This window comes from Cygnus olor, chromosome 2, assembly GCF_009769625.2.
Source record: "Cygnus olor isolate bCygOlo1 chromosome 2, bCygOlo1.pri.v2, whole genome shotgun sequence".
Lineage (NCBI taxonomy): Eukaryota > Metazoa > Chordata > Aves > Anseriformes > Anatidae > Cygnus > Cygnus olor.
The window spans coordinates 20,847,599-20,870,948 of NC_049170.1; the positions used below are offsets into that span (position 1 = coordinate 20,847,599).

At 36.1% G+C, this 23,350-nt stretch overlaps 1 protein-coding gene across 1 annotated transcript in view; it reads right to left on the reverse strand.

The window, feature by feature from the left end:
- MALRD1 (MAM and LDL receptor class A domain containing 1) overlaps positions 1-23,350 on the reverse strand; it is a 265,114-nt gene that overhangs the window by 35,483 nt on the left and 206,281 nt on the right. The window contains exons 35-37 of the mRNA XM_040550276.1: positions 20,570-20,845; positions 13,527-13,652; positions 11,483-11,549 (exon numbers count right to left, since the gene is read on the reverse strand). Of these exons, the coding sequence (XP_040406210.1) occupies positions 11,483-11,549; positions 13,527-13,652; positions 20,570-20,845 (469 nt within the window). The remainder of the gene's footprint in view (positions 1-11,482; positions 11,550-13,526; positions 13,653-20,569; positions 20,846-23,350) is intronic.

The following is a 23,350-nucleotide window of genomic DNA, read 5'->3' on the forward strand; positions in this document are numbered from 1 at the left end:
GTGAGGGCTGTGTTACCGGAACAAAGTAGATTATTAAAAAAGAAAGCTAGAGATTGAAGATGAAAAAGTTGTAAAAGAAGCTCAAATGTCAAAGGCAAGATTATTGTACTATGCTTTGATTCTCTGGATTTATAGGTAAATCATATGCCTAATTCCTTCCTGTGCTTAGTCCTTGTTTCATGTACATTTAGAACAAAGTTGTTTTGAAAGACATTCTTACTTTCTGTTCAGTAAGTATGAAGTATTTTGCCACGTTGTGCTTTAAACGTTCACAAGGGCGTAAAAACCTGTTAGAATATAGAAAATTAATCACTATGTTTCTGCTCTGGAAAGGGCACAGGCTTTGTTGTCCATGTTACACCCTCGACTAGCATCCAGTATTTAAAACATGTTCAAATTATATTTGTTTAATGAGTCATAATAGATAGAGTGGGAAAAATATGAAGGCTGTGAAAGCAGAATCAATAATTTACATTTGATGCAAAAGAGGGAGCAATGAGATGCAAAAAGAAGAATGATCTGGTCAAAGCAATGGTCAGAAGAGCACTCTCTGCAGCTGCTTTCTGATGAACATCAGCCTAGCAACCCTACAGTCATCTAGGCAAGGAGCGACACTGCTGTAGTAACTGAGGCACATAGTAAAGACAGCTTGGGCAAGAACTTTTGTTAGATGTGACTGGTAAGAATGCATTCTAAAATGCTAAATTATCAAAGAATGTGTGAGGTTTAGACACAACCTGCCTGTAGGTAAAAGGGAAAGTTCAGAGTGGAGATTAAATTGATAAAATTCCTATAAAAGCACCTGTGCTGTTGCGCAGCCTCAAAAAATATTTTACCAAATCACCTCACTTTCACCTCTGGAAGCAAAAGGGATGTGAAGACAATCTCAGTAGATTTCTATGACAATGTAAACACAATATTTTTCATATACTAAAATATTAAACAAGTCTGGGGAGATTCTTATTCCATCTTCCTAAGTCCCAAATAAATTGAACATTAATAAAGTATTAATTTATAGGAAGGAAGGATGGAAGGAAGGACGGAAGGAGGGAAGGAAGGAGGGAAGGAAGACTTTAATACCTGGTAATATGAGTACCTAAAATCTGAAAATGCAATCACCAGAGTTGAAATAACTATTTAAAAAATATAATTCTGCTCTGTGCAAAACATGTGTTAGTTTTATTATTTTTATATATTATTATATTTTTTTTATTTTATTATTATTATTTATATTATTATTATAAATTATTTAATAATTTATTTAAATTTATATAAATTTATATAAAAAATAAAAATTATTATATAATTATTATTATATTATTATTTAATATATATTAAAAAATAAGTTTTAGCAACACTTAAAAATTGTTTCATTTAGCTCCTAGTCATGAAAAGCTGTACTTTCAGTGGCTTGTGCAGGAAAGTCAGGTATGCCAGGACTGCGCAATACAGGTTCCATTTAGTTGTTGCTAGTCATCTTTTTGTTAGCTTCATTTTACTACCCCAAGCAATTTTTTATTTATGTATTTATTTTTATTTGCTTTTGCCACCAAACACAGTACAGTAGAAATTTCATCAGTGGAAAATACAATAGCTAATAAAGAAGAGCGAGGAAAGTACAAAACTGAAATGTTCTAAATGGAAACAAGGGAACTTACATAAAAATAAAATTATTTTTCTAATATATTAACAAACCAGAACTTAATCATAATTTATGTTAGAATTTAGACAATTCTTACTGCATAATCTCACCTAGCACTTACATTAAAGAAGCCATCATCACCTAAGGCTGGCTTCAATACTCCTTTCCACTCCTTTCCACTCCACTCCTTTCCACTCCACTCCTTTCCTTTCCTTCCCTTCCCTTCCCTTCCCTTCCCTTCCCGGGACTTCACAAAGATTAATCTATGTGCAATGGACATAGTTTCATAGTTCATACATAGTTGATACCTGCAGTACATCCAAGGAATTTGTACAGCCTCCAAGGTACTCTAAATATGTGCAGAACTAGAGAGGAAAATGTAGGAACCTATTTGGGCTCCTTGACAGTCCCCTCTCACTGACCACAGACAGAATCGCCAGTCTGGCTTCCATGTGGCTGGACAGAAGGTGAGTTAAGACATCGTTTGTTTGAGGGTGACTAGGTAGCCATCTGATGACTTTCCAGAAATCTGAGGTATGATTTATCTGTGTTATTTGTTATCTAATCTGTCGATGCAAAAGCACACATATTCCAAGTAAACAAAGACAAAAATAAAATATTATGTGTCCTGGCCAATTCATTTTCTCATCCCCAGAGAAATAGTACGCTTAAATCCAAACTTTTCTCACCTCCACCATTTAAAAGCAAATGATCAAAACGTCAGTCTGCTGTAATTTATTCCTGATGTTTATTCTGGAGTAACACTGCTGAGATCAATATTGAAACTCTTGCATGAACCACCTTACCTTTACATACTTTAAAAAATATTTCAAAGTTCACAACTTCAATCTATATTTTTGAAAGAGAAATATTTCTGTACATTGAAAATATGACTTGCAGACTAGAAGTGGGCAAAATTATTTTTTCTTTAATGTATATGCACTTTTTCCTTGTAGTAATATAAAAAAGTCTGTGTGGGAATGGCACATAGTTACTGCTTCCCTCTTAGAGATGCAGCCTGGTAGCTGATTAGAGCAATAGCAAACATGAAAAGATCCTTCCAAGCGTTGAGAAAAATCCTCTATGTTAGTATGTGGTTAAAATTAAAATGCATGGAGCTTTCCAGATCAGTCAACACTACAAAAGCCAGGAAGAAAAGTTCAAAAGTTCTTAATTTAGTAGAATTTGCTGCTTTTAGGCAATCCCTTAGCCACCTAGCAACAGCACAAAGGGTATAATTCTTGGAGACTTAAAGTCACTCTGGCTGAATAAGAGGGAAAATTGTAAACCTGCAAGATAGCTTAAGAACATTGTAACACCAGGGAGTTTTGTGGGTTAGAGTGGTTAGGACACATACCAGGATGTAGTTAGTACATAATAGAAGTTATCTGTCTTTCCTACACAATTTATGTAATAACACATTATCAAATACAGATCTCCACCATCCTCACTTTTCCTCCCACCACAAGCACAGGCCTATATGCATCAAAACCTTCCTCAATGCAGTGAAAGTTCAAAACTCTTAATAACTTGCTTGATTTTATATAGATTTTCCAAAAGTCTCTAAGTCCCTTACAACTTTTATAAAATATTGTGCATTGTATTAGATATGCTCAACCTGTAGCATCCAGGTACCTCCTAGAGAGATCTCTAGTGATGAGCTGATCCTAAGCAATGAAGTTTTGATAGACAGACATGCAGAGGTAATCTTAGGATATGAGAATACTATATTCAGACAAGGTACTGTTTCCTATTCTTCATTTAAATCTAGAATGACTTAATCTGAAAGGTAAGTAAGAATATCTGAACCTAGAGTGTATTAACAGTTGTTTGATGTCATATATATAATTTATGGGCCTAGGAATGGATATACCAAGATGTTTTTAAATTCAAAAAGGCAGCTACATGAATGTGAAGAAGAGGGGGCTGTAGCACAGGAATCTTTGCAAACCTTGTGTTTACGTTTCCTTCACTGGTATGTAATTCTTCAACTGTTGTCAAGTTTTGTTTTTATTGAAAAGTATTTCTGGGAATTTACACCTATTCCTTCCTGTTATGAGTAAATCAGATTCAAAAATGTTATGATTTTAAGCTTTTCATCTATATCTCCTACTCTTCAGCATCTGGAGTTCATAGGACTCCCCTTCGGGGAACCCTCATACTTTGGCAAGCATCCACTATCCAACATTAATTAACATCCTCCCCTGTAAAAACCTCTCTCATTATCACTCAATAAGCATCCTCTCCTACAGATACATTTCCCAGATCCTAAACTTGTCCCTGTCGTAGACAAAACTGTCTCCTGAATTTTAAGTGCAATGATGTTTATAGTCTTGGAGTATTCAGAGGTAAAGTCATTCAGAGGTAAAAGTGCTCTTAAGACATTTTTCTTCATTTAGTAATAATAAAATCTTCCTGTGGTAGAAACCTTATTTCACTTTGACTTTGTTTTTAAAGAGGGAATAGAAAATCAAAATAGAAATATAGGATATTTATCAGAGAGGCTGAATGTTTTTAGCATCTCAAGCACTTCTGATACTAAGATTTCTTAGTAGAGGAAAGAGGGAGAGGAAATCCAACTGAAGAGATTTTTTTTTCCTATAAGCATTCTTATATGCCTAAGTAATTTTCACTGTATCTGCTAAATTATGTCTATTTGCATATACTCTTATGAATAAGATTACAGTATCTTCATATTAAAACATAAGTTATTTTGATCAGACTCTAAATATAAGTCTCACTTTGATTTTGAGAGTTGCAGTGGGGTTGGTAAAGTACTAAATTCAGGAATATACTATTCCCCTGGTACAGGGAACAATAAAAGAATATTTAGAAATTTCAGAAATATTTTAGACGGTAAAAGAAGGGCATTATACCTAGATCACATATACGATGATTCTTTTGTACTACTTGTATTCTTAATGCAAGAATGAAAATATTAATTATTGTTTGAGTGTATAAAATTCCACAAACCTCTAGCTGAACTCAACTAATCATTTCATATGTCAGCCAAAAGCAAACACAGAAGTTTTAAACATGACAAATTTATTTTTAAATTGAAACACTTGGTAAAAAAAAAATCACTATTCTCTCTCTCTATATATATATCAGCAGCCATGCAAGAAATTTTATTGGGAGATGGTTCAGTTTAAGTTGCATATACTTCTGCTGTTTACATAACTCTACTGCTTTTTTATGAAATGGGAAACATTCCTGAAGAGTTCAATTTCCTCTGATGCTTAGCGTTCTGTTATCTCATATATATTCTTAATGACATGATGATCATCTGTCTTGGAAAAGACTATGAAGTCAGAAACATGAAAATCAAGAAGCAATAGGATTACTTAATCAGAAATAAACATCTTGATATCATGAAACTTTTCTGAATAAGAAAAGATAAACAGAAAATAATACAGGAAATAGAAATTTTAGGAAATAGTTTTACATAAGCATCAATATACTGTGTATTTTCTTTCACAATAAGCTGTGTCTTGTTTATTCTGGAGAATAGAGATTTCGTCCTTTTATTCTCAAATTAACCCAGCTCAGGCAAACTGAATTTGTTATTTTATCTGCATCAACATCACTTTTCAGATGGCTCTTGGGTAATGGAAGGATATGAACATGCTTTTCTAAGTCAGCTATGTATGCTTGTATATGTGTTTACATATGTCAAAAGGCATATAAAAATATTCCTTTGTCTTCATTCCCCAGAAGTCAAATCTTAGCATAACGTCCCTTTTCAATGTCTTATCTTTTTGACTTCTCTTGATAGTTTTCCTTTTCATTCATAGCTACACCCTTGTTCCATTCCTTCCCTATCTAAAAGTACTTTTGCATGACTAACACCTTCTTTGGTAGATATATAGGCTCTATATAGCTTTATCAATTTACCTATATCACATTTGTTCAGCAAATCTAAAAGAAAATTCTTACAAAAATTGTGAACTCAGTAGCAGTTTGCTGTGCTTCAGCAGGTTGTAACCCGCAGTGATTCAGCAGCTGTTACACCAGCAATCCTGCCTGCAACTGAGGTGGGAATCTCTGAGATCATCAGGACAAAGAGCTGAAATGGGAATTGTCATCTTCTCCCATTGTAAACTCATTTTAATAATGAATTGGATGTGTCTGTCTTGTCACTCTCTGGGCTTTATATTTTCACCAGATGACAGGCTAGATGCTTCCAAGCATTTTATTTTCTTAGTTGGGAATACTTTTTCATGGTATACTTTGATATTTAAACAATCCCCCTACTTTTAGTTTTTAAACACAACTATCAGCATCCCTCCTCAAAAATTCACAGCACATGTAAGAGCAGATCCAAGGGCAAGCATCTAGAAAAACGCAGTCATTCCTCACTGGAAGACATTGCCCAGACAGGATGTGAAATTTCCGTTGTTTGGCACACATGATACTTGTCTGGAAAATGCATTGAACAAGTCTACTGCTACATTATTTAAAGTTGCATGCCACCTTGTAGGGTTTCTTCTCAAAAATGTATTTTGCACAGCAGAAGTTAGCACTTTGAAGACAAAATCAGATTCTGAGAAAATGTCTCAACTACTACAAAGTAATGTTTTCATTTTTGTAGAACACTGTTATTGTGCCACTGGGGATAAAATACTTTATTTGTCCATCAAAACAGACCAGTTGTGATTAGAATAAAGGGCTCATTTGAAAAAGGAGGAGGAGAGAAGTAAAAAATAGGAGACCAAATAGACTATAGCTTTTCTAAGCAGAATAAGCAACATCTGAATCAATTATAACCCTGCAAAATAAATTGTTTTCTAAAAAGTAAAAACAAAAGCCAACTCTTTCACTATTATCAATCAAAGCAAACAAAATAATTTAATTTCTGTATTTTGAGCCAAATCAGCATTTAGATACACAACTACAAAGATAACATTAAATAATTATCTATGTATAAAGACTCCTTGAAATTCTAATCTCTACAGCTCCATTAGCTAGATGGTACATATTCAAAAATGTTTAATGAAGATGTATTTCTAATTTATAACATGATTGTTTAATTACAGGACAGTGAATGTAATTACATTTTCTGTTTAAGGATAGAGCTTTCTTACAGGCCAGGCATTAATAAAAGCACTCTCTTTATACTCTTTTGTATAGTGCACTTACAGTGCAACTGCTCTGAATTTTGGTATATTACACAGAAAGTGTTTGTATAAAATAAAAGGAATAGCAAGCACTATAATGAGTTTATTATATGTAAGTTTTAGTATGTTTTATATGTGAAAATATCTCATTAATCTTGTCTAGTTGGTATGAGAGTTAAAATATTGCATTATTGGTCTGGGAAGAAACATTTTTATTCTATTCTCAGTGTGGTTCATTTTGGTGGTGGTGTTTTTTGTTTGTTTATTTGTTGGTTGGTTGGTTGTTATTGTTTGTTTTTTGTTTGTTTGTTTTCCCAGCACTAATGCAGTCTTTGAAGCCCCACCCTTCCATTTCAGTGGGTTACAAAGACACATTTCCCAGATTGCTTTCCTATATTTCTAGAGCTCTGTGGTCTTACTTAAAAAATTAAAAAAAAAAAAAAAAAAAAGAATAGGGAAGGTACATGTAAAAAGTCAAAAGAAAATTTTGGAAATAAGACCTTTGTATGTACAAAAATTCTAGCATTATCGCTCAAATTATGATTATTTGCATGTGCAGCCACAGTAGATGATTGCCAGCACTAGCCCACTAGCTACTTGGCTACACATCTACTACAAAAGGGAACTCAGAACAAACAGGAGCGACATTTTGTGAAATAAGAGTGACCATAGTGTTTGAGTTCCATCTAGTCTGGCAGTCAAAGAGCATACCCAAGAAGCAGTAAGAACAAGATAAATGTGTTTTATATGTACTCCAAATACTCTTCTGACCATATAGGAGAAATGATCACAAATGGCTCTCAAACCTAACTGTCAGAGAAGACCAGCACAGCCATTAAGCTGGCTTCATTCAAGTAGTAAGCCAATAATCACCTGCAAAGCACCATTGCTCTGTGTTTTGCCGCAGACTCTCACTGAGGACATCCACCACCATAACTTTCGTAAACACTGTGGATTCGCACTGAGGTTACAATATGCATTACGCACCAGCTAAAAAAAGCTATTTTCAGTAACATCAGAAATGACAACAACCCTATATACCAACCCTGTTACCCAGTCCAATAAATGCTGAAACTTTTCTAGAGTTTTATCCACAGTTATCTTTTCTACCTGGTCTACTGATAGCTCTTCATAATAGGATTCTGGAGCTCACTTTCTACCTTTTACTGAACCCTCTTAGTTACAAGCTGCTGAAGTCAGGTTGACATCCTTAGTATTCATATTATATATCTAAGCAACAGTGGAGAATTCATATAAAGTTATACAGCACCAAAAGCACCTGAGAAGAAGTAATAAATGTACGAAATCTCATATATGCATATATATAATCTACTATCAACTCAATCTCTTTAAATGGTTTATTTGTTTTGCTTAAGCAGCTACTGCAAATTCGTTCTGTTTCCCTGCTGACATATCAAGCTATTTGGAGGAATGTATACAGCTAACTACTTCAACCACGTTGCATTAAAAACACAGAAAAAAAACAAAAACAAACAAAAAAAAACACCCCTTGTCACCAATAAAAATGCTTTCCAGAGACTGCATTTTTTCAATCAAAGTACCTCAGATTAAGATAAGATCAACAGGGATTTGGGTTTTCATAGGACCATGATGGAACCTTGAATCAGCCAAAGCTTTGCAATCTGACCAGGCTTTATTTTGTTAAACCAAGTTCCTCAGAGAAGGCCAAAGGCACTTTTTATTTCCAGAGCCAGGTTTTATTTAACAGGAACTAGAACAAAAGTATCTCAAGTAGCTGAAGACCAGTGTTCATTGTGTATGCAAAATAGAAACAGAAGGATATGCTAACACAAGATCTTGCTCTCTGTGTTACCGAAGTGTAAGGCCTGTTCATTTTAGTCAAATTCAGTGACTTTTAGGGTCACTTTATCTCCACAGTTACGACTGGCTATCTAGGAAGTCTCTGTCACTTCCGAGTCAGGGCATTATCTGCACTCTGCTCTCTTCAGGATTCTCCTTGCTGTCCCACAGGCTTCCTGTCTTTTTATTCTTTTTATTCTTTTTTTTTTTTTTTTTCTCTCCTGATCTAGCCTGCAGTCTAGAGCAGCAGTTGCTCCAGAGAAGAAATCTCCACACAATTCTGTCATCCTGTTTTATTTTTATTTATTTTATATATTATATATATATATATATAATTTTTTTTTCAGGAGGTGTAATCCAAGACCTGAGCACAAACTAATTCTGCTTTAATTTACAGGTTTTACTCCAACCCCCCCACCCCACCCCACCCCAACCCCCTTCCCCCGCCCTTAGGAAACAAAAACTGGAGTACTTCTACATTTTTGTATTCAAGATACATTTTTGTTCATTTTTTTCTTTCCATAATGGAGATGTGGGGGTTTCAAATATCATACAGAAGCTTATTCCAGAAAAAGCTAACTCTCCTGTTATATATTTGCTTAATTCCTTCAAAACATTGTAAAGTTTTGATTGGTACTGTATTTGGTTTATGTGGCAAAGTTTTGGAAACAAGGGGGCTTCAGGAGTGGCCTCTGTAAGAGCAGCTGGCAGGACTGCCCCATGATAAGGACTAGTTTCAACCGACTCCAAAAAGAAACCACTTCTGGTTGGAGTTGAGCCAGTGAGTGATGTTGGTTGTGCCTCTGTGAGAGCAGATTCAAGAAAGGGGAAAAAACTGCTGTGTAGCAGCAACTAGGAGAGCGAGGAGTGAGAACCAGCCCTGCAGACACCTTAGGTCAGTGCAGAAGGAGGGCAGGAGGTGCTCCAGGCACGCACCACAAGTTCCCCTGTGGCCTGTGGAGAGGCCCCTGGTGGAGCAGGCTTTCCCCCTGCAGCCCATGGGTCCCACATGGAGCAGATCTCCACGCTGCAGCCCGTGGAGGAGCCCCTGGTGGAGCAGGTGGATGTGGCCTGGAGGAGGCTGCAGCCCATGGAGAGCCCCCTCAGGAGCAGGCCCCAGGCCGGAGCTGCAGCCCGTGGAGAGGAGCCCACGCAGGAGCAGGGGGCCTGGGGGGAGCTGCCGCCCGTGGGGGACCGGTGCTGGAGCAGTGTGCTCCTGACGGATGGACCCCGTGGTACAGACCTATATCTGGAGCAGTTCTTGAAGAGCTGCTGCCTGTGGGAAGCCCCCACAGGATCAGCTGGGGAAGGACGGCATCCTGTACGAGGGACCCCACGTGGAGCAGAGGCAGAGAGTGACAAAGCATTACAGAGTGAATGCAACCCCCATTTCCCATTCCCCTGTGCTACTTGGGCGAAGGAGGTAGAAGAGGGTGGAGGGAGAGAGGAAGGTGTTTTTTTGGTTGCTTTTAATTTCTCCCTGTTCTAACCCGTTAGTAGTAGGCAATAAACTACATTAATCTATGTTGGGTTTGTTTTGCCCGGGATGGTAATTGGTGAGCGATCTCCCTGTACGTATCTCAGCCCTTGAGCCCTTTCTCACTGTATTTTCTCACACAGTTCCTTTGGGAGGGGGGATTGAGAGCACGGTTGTTCAGCTGCCCAGTAGGGTAAAACCACCACAGGTTTCCCAATCCCTCTTTTTCCTCTGGTTATCTATTCCATGTTATCTGCAACCTCCCCCATGTTTTCATTCCTCTTTCTCTCTGTGTACCAGGAAGTTTTGAAACAGCCATTTTGACGAAATTCCAAGCATCTGGCAGAGGCCATTCTCTATGCTATACTACTGGACATTGTTTTGGAAATCTGTGTATAATTAACAATGTTTTCTGGGAGTTAAATCAAAGTATTCATATATGAAAGTCTCTGCATCATGTATGAAAGTGCCTGTATTTTCTGAATATGTTATTTATAACATTTTGTCAATCAGCAATGGCTACATCTCTCATGAAAAGATACAGCTTCTTCAATAACTGAAATTTTGTCAGTAGGCTTATTAATGTGAGTTACCTAGAGACTAAGAGACAAACCTCAATGTCTGGTCATGACTAAGACAGATACCCTGATAAGACAGTCACTTTTTTAGTAATTTGGCAAACTCTTTGGCAAGATCCATTAAAATACATGAAGGACAAAACTGTGATAAAGAACAACATTGTTTTCCTTGCACTTTAAAAGTCTCCTGTAATTTCCCAGTGGGAAACAGACTGATACGTTGTGTAAATGAAAACTATGTCAGATATCTCAAGACACTTTCTAATGACTCTTACATTCCACAACAGAACTGTTTTTTTTTTTTCAATTTTCAACATAGAACATTTCCAGAAAAAATACAAGCATATATTTAACCCTTTGTTTAGCATAAGTAAAAAATAATAATAATAAAAAAATTACCTTCTCTCTACCAAGATATTCAAAAAATAACATTATAACAGAAATACAGTACAAGTTCAGGCAAAGACAAGAATATGGCCTGTTATAAATCTCATCTGAGGGACACAATGCCTGCTGTATATAATATATCCATTTTCATAGAAATACATGTTGTTAAATGTTGTGAAGCATGAGACAAAGAAAGGTGTCAGGCAAACAGGTTCTCCCATGTAAAGATAGATGAAAGTTACAGAAAATTCTATTCAATAAGTAACATTCTTCTCAAAATACTATTTCATTCAGCAACTGTAAATAAATGTATGTTAGGCATGGAGACATTTAAAAATACATTTCTACTGAGTGTCATTTCAGTCCATAGGAAAAAACAAACAAACAAACAAAGAAATCCACTCTTTCAACAGTTCCTTTCCCCAATCTGAACTGCAAATCAATCCCCCATGAAACTTACTGGCATAAAGGAATATCGTCTTTGATGATGCAGGTTCCTCCATTTTTGCAGTATTCTTCAGGACAAACTACAAACAAAAGTAAAAATTTTGATGTAATTCCCCATCTCACCCCAGCACCACCCCATTATTATATTTATCATTGTCTGATTTTCAAAATAGCAGAATATTCACACCTGCCATTTTGGGTGCTCAGCTCATCTGAAAACTCTTCCTTTAGTCTTTGATTTGGTGATAACAGTGTCAAATATAAATACATTAATATCAATGCATGCCTCTTGAGCTTAAAGAAAACCTGGTGCTTCACTTGAACAGGCTTCTAATTATTCTCAAGTCGTAGTTTCATCTGATTTCAGAAATGAAGCTTTTGTCACTTACTGCATTTTCAAACAAAAATATGAATATATGTAAGACCCCACAAAGACAGAACTTATATTTATTAACACTATTAGTTAGTTTAAATGCAAGTGTGACAAAAGAACAGATGCTTATTTTTTACCAGTTATCACCAGCTTTCTAATTAATGATGCCAAGAATCATGCCAGCTGACATGAATTGACCAGGGAGATGTTCAATACCTTATGATGTCACCAATAAAACTGGGTGTTGTTTTGCAGGCACTGCCAGTGCTCTGGGATTATTTAAGCATCAGTCAGCTGGTGATAAGCTTTCACATCACTTGCTTTTATTTATTTATTTATAGTTACTGAACTTTATCTCACTTTTGCCCTACCAATTCTCTTCTCTATCCCACTGCAGGGGATGAGTGAGCTACTGTGTGGGGTTTAGCTGCCTGCTGAAGTTAACCCACAACATCAGTCCTGCAAAGAGTAAAGTGTTTAAGTAGAGAGAGATGTCACTCATATACTGTTTTCAGCTTTTGACATCTCTTCACATATTCCATGTTGTCAGGATTAGCTCTGGTAATGGGTCTGTCTTTGATGTTAACTTTCCTTGCAGCAGCCCATACAGTGGTGTGCTCTGCACTTGTAGCCATACAGAAGTTTAGTTTTACTCCTCCATAGTGAGAAAAACTCAAAATGAAAATGAAAAAAATGAATCCACTGTTTTTTTTTTTTTTTTTTTTTTTTTTTTTTACAGTAACTGGTAAAATACAAATATTTTTTCCTGTTAAATTATTGACTGTCAAGTTGTATTTTCACTTTTTGCCCTCAAATACTAAAACAATGTGTAACCACAGCACAACAGCATATATTCTTCTATGCTTTCATATGATATTTATGCATAATAAAAGCAAATGTGATACATTAAATTAAGTCTAATTCTTTGAGTTTTGGTTATATGCCACATAAAATCATTTGCTGAGACAAATAAATATAGTTCTATTCATTGTGGACACCTGCAGCTTTAAGAAATGTTGGAAAGCCAATTACTTAAAAGATATGCTGTCTGAAAAAAAAAATGGAACTTTTGTAATTTACTGTCATGCAAGTCTATGAGTTTACGTTCTGTATTCTTCTACATTGAGCTAATTTCTGAATACATTCCTTTTCACTGACAATATTCTTTATCAATCATATTTAACAAGTACATATTCTCTCTGCATTGTGAAATTGTTAAATTTTGCTGTTAAAACACGATGTTTTCTCTCATTCAAGAACACCCTCCCACACCCCCACATATATAGCAAAGACATAACAAACTTCTGGGCAAGGTTTGTTTCGATAACTCAGAAATGCTGATCTTACTTAGGTGGGTTATTCAAATGGCTAAAATCAAGAGTGCTTTAGTAGTAGCATTTAGTAGTAGCATATTACAGAGACCTTTTCTATTTTTTTTAATTATTTTTTTAAACAATGTGTTTATAGCTAAAGAAAAGCCCCTTGTGCACATGTTAACTAAGCATGTTATTTTCCATCTTTTTCTCACTATTACTCTGTTTGACATGTTCACCAAGCAAATTCATGCCTGATGTAAACTGGTTAACAGTGGGAATTCAGTCTAGTTTGTGGGCTTCCTCTGGTTTCATTAATAAACCACTGTATTTTTGTGTTGCTAATGACATTTTTATGGAAAACTAAGTACCTGAACAGCTGGACTCATCAAGACTGAAATCAATGCAGTCTGCAATGCCATCACAACGCTGGGAGACTGCTATGCATCGATTAGTTGACGCGCATAACAAAGAACCATTGAAACAACCTGTAAGAGCTGGAAGGAAAAGTAGCATGACAGTTATTGTCAGCTATATTCCCTTTTCTCATTGTTAAAAAGCTATCAGAAAACTTTATTTGTACTATAGTGTATAATCTTGGGTCCACATGACCTTTAAAAGCTTTCATCTTTAAAGTCATACAGCTTTATTATTGAGTAGATAAATAGGTAAACAAACACAGAATACAGATGCTGTTTTTTCCCATGTTGTATTTGTGAAAGAGAGGGGGGCATATTTACTTAAAACATTGACAGAACAAGATGCAAAATGCCAATGAAAACCCGTAAGAAGCTATCACACAACATAGTCAACTCCCAGGCATAATCTAGTTTTAAAATTATGAAGTTAATTTTTAAATACAAAACAAAAAATTGACTTAGTATAGTTTCCTCCTAATACAAGAAACCAAATACTGAGATATATTTAATGTATAAAAAGCAGAAAAATGTTATACTAAAAAACTGGAACTTGCACACCTTTATTATTCTTGGGCATTCAGTTGTCTTTTCTAAATTTTTGCGGAAGAATTATGAAGGGAAAATCTTGATGGGAATCATGTAAGCCTCCGGGTACTGATTTATTACTGACTCACTGGTCTACAGGAAATACCCAATGGTCCTGCATCATCCTGCAGAGTATAGCATTGTTTTGTCATTTTATCTAACACAATGCTGCCTTATAGTATTACTTTTAAATGCTTTTGTTTAGGTAATATGAGCTGAAATCTTTCACCGTAAAACTAATACAAATCAGAGGGAACTCTGACTCCATTAAAGTTAGATGTATTCACATTAACTTTGGTTAGAAGGAGAGAAAGAATCTAGAAATATTAACAATACCCCAGTGCCAAATCTAAATTTCATACTACTTTCCTACTCCTGGGTTCAAGAGCCACTTTATACAGCAATGAGCAACCCAGCTTGAACAGCCAGGCTCTTGTGCTATAGGATATATCTGTTCCACCCTTAGATATAATCTAAATCACTGGCCTATATACACTACAAGAGTAAGCTACACTTAAAATGCTGCAGTTCAATTTTAGACTGCAACAGTGGAGTTAAATCCTTCCTATTCTTGTCAGTTTTGATATTCTTACAGAATTATGAAATTGCTCATCTGATTAAGGGTTTGTGGGATCAAACCTTTTAATTATGTGTACTGACCATTTCATAGAATCATAGAATCAATTCAAGATCATCTGGTCCAAACATCACCCTACTACCAATGTCACCCACTAAACCATGTCCCTAAGCACCAGCTCAAAGAAAAATCTGTAGAAGACTATTAAATTTTGTTTCCAATTTTCATTCATCTTTTATGAACTTAAAAGTTTTGGCTGATTTTAAACAATCACAACAATGTTCTACAACTGGAGAAGTCATAATAGAGAAGAGGGAATTTGCTGCTGGTGACAGCAGGATAAAAACAACGACGACTATTATTTCCTTTTCTAGCACAGGTCCAAATGAAAGCTCTCTCTTTTACAATGGCAAATACATCCCTTACTAAGTGGAGTCCACACTTTGTCACTTACTCATGGATATCACATTTTTCCGGTCCCTTCTGTTATGTATGTGATGTAGATTCTGTTGTGTAACTATTCCCTCACTGTCTGCTCTCTGTTCCCTATTCCCTCACTCTTGTCTGCTCTCTATTCCCTTGACCACTCAGTCTCGCCAAATAGGTCTTGGCAGACAGAAAAAAAAAACAACAGATTACAGCATCACTCCACTTATGTGGTGCTTTCCATGATCCACACTTGTAGCATATCCTACCGTCTATCTCAGGATCTTGTCAGCTTTCCAGAATGTAACTGGCAGTCCCATGCCCTCTGTTGCACTGTCCTAACCAAATAATAATTTCATATTTACTTTGTATGTAATCAGATCCAAATCCTTGACAATCTTTGCAATTTGGGGGATGATGTCCCAATGGTATTTGAACTACTTTTCTAAGTGTTCATTTGCACAAAAATACCCAGTCGGTAAATATAATTGCATGTTCAGACTAGAGCTTCAACAGAAACAAAGTTGGAAATTTGACATAAAGCATATTTAACTCAACAATTCTTTGTGTGTGCTTTAGATCTTGTATGCCTGCACAGATATTTTGAGGAGACCACAAACGTGGATATAAAGTACTGTTTATGTTTTGTCATATATATTATGACTTACACAGAGATTCAGTTCCTGAGCTTTTACTTGCATTGAGGGTTGTGGTAAGAAGTGTCATTCTTTTTGACACTTTTTTAATTCCCCTAGTCCTGGGCTGGCTGATGGACTCATACTTGAAGATCAGATAGAAGAAATACTAATTATTTTTGGTCCATTTATAACTGTTGATCATCAGGGTGGTCTTGATGTATCCCTTTAGCCTGAACAAGCTTATTGCACTGAGATTTTTATACCACTTACAGAGGGAAACTTCATAACAATGGATCTGACTGCTCAATGCTTTGTACAGATCCAGCATTTAAGAGAAAAAGGACAATAACACTAAATTATTGGTGCAGAGGTAAGTAATGTTAAGAACACATTTTAAAGATGTTATTTCTCTCATTGCATTAAAACTAAAATTAATATTGATTACTGTTAAAACAGTTGCAAGTAGCCTCAAATTTCTCCTACTAATTATTCTTTACTTTTGTGAAAGGCCTTCAAGTGCTTTTGGGATAAAGATATTAAAGACATTAATAACAGTGAAGTTATTAAAGTGAAAATATATTTTCACCTATATATCAGTTTTCCAGTCTAAATTAAAACTCTCAAAAGGATAAAAATCTCAGAGTCCACTTATCATAGAATGGTTTGGGTTGGAAGGGACCTTAAAGATCATCTAGTTCCAAACCCCCTGCCTTATGCAGGAACAACTTCCACTATACCAGGTTGCCCAGGGCCTTGTCCAAACTAGTCTTGAACACCTTCAGGGATGGGGCATCCACAGCTTCTCTGGGCAGCCTGTGCCAGTGCCTCACCACACTCTGAGTAAAGAATTCCCTCCTAACCTCTAATTTAAATCTCCCCCACTTTTATTTTAAAACCATTCCCCCCGTCCTGTCATTGTCTGACTGAGCAAAAAGTTGCTTCCATCTTTTTATAAGCCCCCTCTAAGTACTGAAAAGCTGCAATAAGGTCACCCTGGAGCCTTCTCTTCTTTAGGCTGAACAGCCCCAGCTGTCAGCCTTTCTTTCATAGGAGAGGTGCTCCAGCCCTCTGATCATCTTCGTGGCACTCCTCAGGACCTATTCTAAAGATCAACATCCTTCTTGTGCTGGAGGACCAAGCCTGGACACAGTACTCCAAGTGAGGCCTCACGAGAGCAAACTAGATGTGGACAATCACCTCCCTTGACCTGCTGGCCATGCCTCTGTTGATGCAACCCAGGATGCAGATGGCCTTCTGGGCTGCAAGTGCAGACTTCTGGCTCATGTCGAGCTTTTCATCCACCAGAACCCCCAAGGCTTTCTCTACAAGGCTTCTCTCAATGAGTTCTCCACCCAGTCTGTGTTTTTGTCTGGGATTTCCCTGGCCCAGGTACAGCACCTTGCACTTAAGTGAACCCTAGTTGCACTTGTTGAACCTTGTTAGGTTCACATAGGCCCACTTTTCAAGCTTGTCTAGGTCCCTTTGGATGGCATCCCTTCCTTCTGTCGTATCAACTGCACCACCCAACTTGGTGTCATCTGCAAACTTGCTGGGGATGCACTTGATCTCACTGTCTATGTCATTGATAGAGATATTAAACAGTACCAGTCCCAAGACAGACCCCTGAGGGACCCCGCTCATCACTGGCCTCCACCTGGATATAGAACCATTGACCATCACTCTCTAGGTGAAGCTTCAAGCCAATTCCTTATCCACTGAATTGTTCACATTTCAAATTCATCTGTCTCCAATTTGGAGATCAGGATGTCATGTGGGAACGTGTCAAAGGCCTTGCAGAAGTCCATGTAGGTGACATCAGTTGGTCTACCCTTGTCAACTGATGAAGTTACTCCATCATAGAAAGCCACCAGATTGGTCAGGCATAATTTGCCCTTGATGAAGCCTTCACTCTTTGGAAGTTCAGGGTCCTGACTTTGTTCTTCATCAGGCCCATATTCCTTGAGATCACAAACTCAACCAGGGAGCAGTCTCTACAGCCCAGACTGCCTCCAGTCTTAACTTCTCTAATGAGCTCTTCTGCATTGGTAAGCACCAGGTCCAGTAACACTTATCCTCTGGCTGGTGTATTATATACCACTTGAAGGTATATCATTTTTAATATTTACAAGGTAATTAAAATTTAACAGAACTACAACAAATATGTTTTAGAGTACTTTGGAGTACTACAGAGAACTGAGAAATCATTGTTTATTCCTTGCTATTAGGACTTGGGTTAGATGTTATTGCATCCTGTGGAAAGCAATATACATATGTTAATACATTTATTTTATACTCTTACCATTATAATCAACCAATTAAAAAAAAAATAGATTAAATAGGTGAGATAAAGTGCTCTTCACCATAGTTATCAGTGAGAAGAGGGATGGCCAAGTAGAACATCTATAACTGGAAAACAATTCCAAGATTTTTTTGTTAAAAGCAGCTAGTAACAAAGTCTACCATGTTAGTAGGTATAATACGGTATTCATACTGTACAACTTAACTGCTGAGTAAACTCTACAGGAAATTCTGCCTGCATAAATCTCTAAATCATGCAGAAAAGCATTCCTGTGGTAGAAATGTTGGTTGTAGTAGAGATCTGACTAAAGCATTTTTGTTTGTTTTTCTTTGTGCTGGCCTACTTTTGTGCTTTATACTTAATTTTTGCAGGACATAGAAGATAAATCTCTCAGATGAATTCCTGGAATCAGAAGTCAGAACATTTTTGAACATTTATTGTTACACTTAAATGAATGAAATTGCTAAGAGACATGGCATACACACAATGGAAGGTGTCAGTAATTCCTGAATTTAAATTTTCTAAAATTATCAGGGAGACATGATCTTCACCAAGAAAACAAAAACCCACAGCCTGTTTCTGAAATCCTACTCTGTGTTCATAACTGGTTAAGAAAAAGAATAAATCAATTTCAGGTCTCTACAAAATCTGAAAAGAAACCTCACAGTCTATTATTACAGTACACATAGGCTGGAGTTACTAGCACAGCACTCAATGATTTTATAGATTATGCAAATATTTCAATATCTAACAAAGTCTGTTTAGTCTATTTCCTTTTCCTCTCTCTCACTTTTCCCCAGAAACAGAGATGAAATGCTGTGCTTTCATAGCATATATATTTCGGTGAGAGAACTGAGTGCATGACAGTAATCAGCTTTTCACTGATTCCATTCCAAACCACCACTAACCACTTACTTTTTGCTTTGCCCTGCAACCAATATCTTCATAGAAAAACACAAGTTGCTGCTTTTGTATTCCCGTCTCATATTGTCAAAACTTACAGGTTTGTGTCATCAAAACTGAATATTGGAGTAGCATTATGATTACAGATGTAACAGAGTTCCCACCTCACATACAATTCCAAGGTTTATAATAACTACAGAGAATTTTTGTTCTTTGAATAGACCAGGAGTTCATTTCCCCTCTTTCTCTGGGCATTGCTTAGAAGTCAAAGGCAATGAAATGATATCTCAGTTGTTTGGAAGCACACATTAGCTACTGTGGTCTGGCATTGGGATGTACGTGTAATGGGATACAGCAGAGACGTCTCTAGTAGAGGAGGGGCTGAGGAGGCAACAGGATTGAATGAAGATAAATTAAGAGATGTGTATTTGATCTTTGGGGCAAGTAGAATTTCCACATGCTTTTGGGGCACACAGACTTTAAGGCCTCTTACAAAATCATATTTTTCACCAACAAAACCATGTATACAGATAGGCTGCAAAGCCCATCCTATGTATATGGAGACATTTTTAAAAGAAATTGCTTGTGTACTGACCTGCACGTATATTGAGTAGTTTTGATCCAAATGATTAAAGAACTGTAATTTCTATCCTACTGGAAACTGATATTTTACTAATTGCTTTAGTTCTAATCAGGTGAAAAATAAAAAGTTAAAAAAACTTGCAGAATTAAAAGATTAGAAAATAATGCTCTCCTATGTGTAAAAAACTATGTAGCTAATTATTCTGGCTTTCCTGTAATGAAACATCTGGTCAAGCACTGATACAGGCTTCCTATAGAGGTGGTTGATGCCCCATGTTTATCAGTGTTCAAGACATTTAGACAATGCCCTCAATAATGTACTTTAACTTTCAGTTAGCCTTGAAGAGGCCACGTAGTTGGACTAGATGGTCTTTGAAGGTCTCTTCCAACTGAATTTTCAATTTGGCTTCAGTTCATCTGCCAAAAATGAAACATTTTGAAATGGGCAGATGCTCACTTTTGTGTCTATCTGAAACTTCATGGTGTCTCTTTACAGTTACAGTTGAAAGCCTGTTAATCTTGTGTTTTATTGTGGGCCATTCTCCTTGGTCAGGGCAAAGATTGCTGTTACTAGATGAACAGACTTGCTTTTGAAATCCTTGAAAGAACAGGAGTTCTGTGAATGGTACTGAATTGCAGAAATCTCTCTGTCATATTGTAAAGAGATGAGACAATGAAAATGCAACTCACTGATCTATGGAAAACAGTGGAAATGCTTTCAATTATTAACAGAAATACAATACAAACATTTTCAAGCATTTGTCAAAGTCGATAGCCAGGGAATAAGAAAGCATAAACAAAATTGTTCGCAAATGTAGAGTGTCTCTCCAGGTAACGCATTATAGGCAATATAAACAATGTTTTTTCTTGACTAGGGAATAACAAATTCTACACTACATCATGTTGCTCTTTTTCATGTCACTGTTTTAGGAAAGAAAGTTAGCATGGTAGCATGGCTATAGCTGTAGCAATGAAAGTAACTTACAGCAGCCAACTTCATCTTCGTTAAGGGGGCAATCAGGCACACCATCGCATATCAGGAGGGCTGGGATGCAGCCTTTGGAAGGACACAGGAACTCCATTTTTTTGCAGGAGTTCGGAGATACAGTGGAAGGGGTCCTTGTGGGACAGTTCATTTCATCACTTCCATCCACACAGTCTTGAACACCATTACATTTTGCATCAAGGGACAAACACTGCTGCACATATGCACATGTGAACTGTTCACTGCTGCAAGCTGGAGGCCGTGGTTCAGCTGGTCCTACAAGGAAAAAACAAAGCCCAGAAAGGAATATTTATTGGTTATCTTCTTTCAGTAATCACCTATATTGCCTCTGAGAAGTGTATAGGCGCTGCTGGGAAGGCAACCAATTTTGAATATAAAGTCTTTTAAAAAAGTAAAATAACTTGTATAAAAGCACAGCTCCTAAGCAGAGAACACTATTAAAACACACACTTTGTCACATCATACTAACAACATTGCTGCTGTTGCAGTATTTGGCTTCTAAAGCTCAAATCCAGCATTTCTTTTGATCCCATTATTGCTTCTGCCATGTTTGTACAGAAAGGTTAATACCAAAGTATTAGGGAAACTTACCAGTATCAGGAAAAGGTTAAAAAATATTTTTGAAACCCCTCAAGATCTTCCTCTATTTGTATATTGAATGGATAAAAAAATATTCAAAGACCATGTATGATTAACAAGGAACTTATTTCATACAAAGCTGTTATCCATAGTAAGGTCTGAACCATCAGCAAAGTAAGAAACAAAGATTTTTTACTAATAATTTATTATCATTTGGATTCCGTAGCTTTGCCTGACTTGATAGAGAATTTAATCAAATAAATGACTAGGTAACACTTGCCAGAGCACAACTGAAAACAAGAATAAAATTATTTTTAAATTTAAAAATTTAACTTATTCACACAACTGACAAAGGAAGAAGTGTTCCATTTTTGCTTACTGGAAAAAATACCAGAAAACAAACAAACAAACAAAACACGTTCTGTGATCATTTACACAAATTAATTGAAGACATTTAAACTCCCCTTTCTTCCTACTAAAATCACTGCAACTGAATGTTACCAGCAGAAACATCAGAACTATTTGTGAAAGCTGAATTCTAAGAAGCTGTTTATGCTGACCTTATGTTCTTCACACTACCAGTGTCTCCCAGGGGAGAAATTTGACTTTTTTGTTGTTGTTTTGGTTTGGTTTTTTGATGTGCAGGGAAAGGAAAAAAAATGTCTAGAATTTCATCGTATGCATTTAATCTTTTTCTAGGTCAATTTGTGACAGATGAGTAAAGAAACTATTACTATTATAATCGTAAGCAACAAGGGAAAGACAAATTTATGTCACCACCTTTGAAAAAGATAGCAGGATGCTGAAGAAGAGCAGATCAAATGCAAAAGTTCATGGGTGGGTCTTAGCTTGTCTTTTGAGAAGGTGCAAGCATTGCCCTCTGACCTCAGAAGTCAAATGCTACAGATACATGGATTTTTGCATTATTTTGCTACTTTTAATCCAATCAGCATAGGATCGTGTATATTCTGTGCTACTAGGATGCAGTTGTACAGTGGGAGAACTTTGCTGAAACATGCTCTGTTTCTAAAATAACTGCATCATGAATATCAATAGTATTTTGGCCGAAGATGAATTGCTAATATATTCAGATAAACTGCATACATAATATTAGTTTACCATCTTGTCACTAGCAAAACAATTACAAGGAAGAAGAGCTCAAACTCTGCTGTCTAACGTTGACCCTTACAAGCTTAGCAATCCTTTACCTTCATGTTGAGTCAGATAATCACAAATGAATAGCTTCATACAATATTCCTGATATCATTTTATACTGACAGTATAAATTCATGCTGCCAGAAAAGACGTATTTCATACATTGGTCATAATATGCACATAAAACAACAATAATGGATTTTGACACAGTAAAAATAATAACCTACTGATTTTTTTTGTTTGTTTGTTTGAATTCAGAATTAAATCATAAATCCCCTAAAGGCATGTACTTTTAAAAGGGATGAAAAAGATTACATTCATGATGTGGTCTATAAATGTGTTACTCAAAAAATTACTTTCACTTTTCACTTATGCTACTTCAAAAGGAATATGAAAGTTGTCTCTAGATAGTTAAGTATAGAAATTTTAATAACACACTGAATTTATTTTTAAATGAAGTTTTTTTGTTTTGTTTTGTTTTTTGTTTTCAAACTTTTGGTCCTATGTTTTAAAAAATCTTTTCAAAAAATGAATTGTTTTATAATCTTAGTTTGTATTTTCTCTGAAAAAAAAAGAATGGAATTATGATATTAGATAACTATATTTTTCTTTTGTTACCTCTGACCCTTTTTGTCATAGTACCTAGGAAGTATTTAAGAAGTGAAAATGACTTAAGCTGCAGTCAGTTCCACTAAGGGATGCACTTCTGCATAGTTCAGTTTTAATTTGCCTGTGCTTGTTCTGTTACAGTGGAAATTAACCCCACACAATTTCTTAACAAATTGCAATTATACTGTTAATACATTTGCCTTTCCTATGGTCACTTATTGCATGAACAATTGCATTTACAGAACATTTGTGAGTATTTTTAACACACTTTGTTTCCCTATAACTGTCATATTCATTATATGTTTGCTAGTAGGTTTTTACCTGAGTTTGTTCTCCAATAAAATTTTAAATCTATTCTTAAATCAATAATGCTTGAATGTGTTGTTACGAATCTGATCTTGTGTGTTAAACTATCTT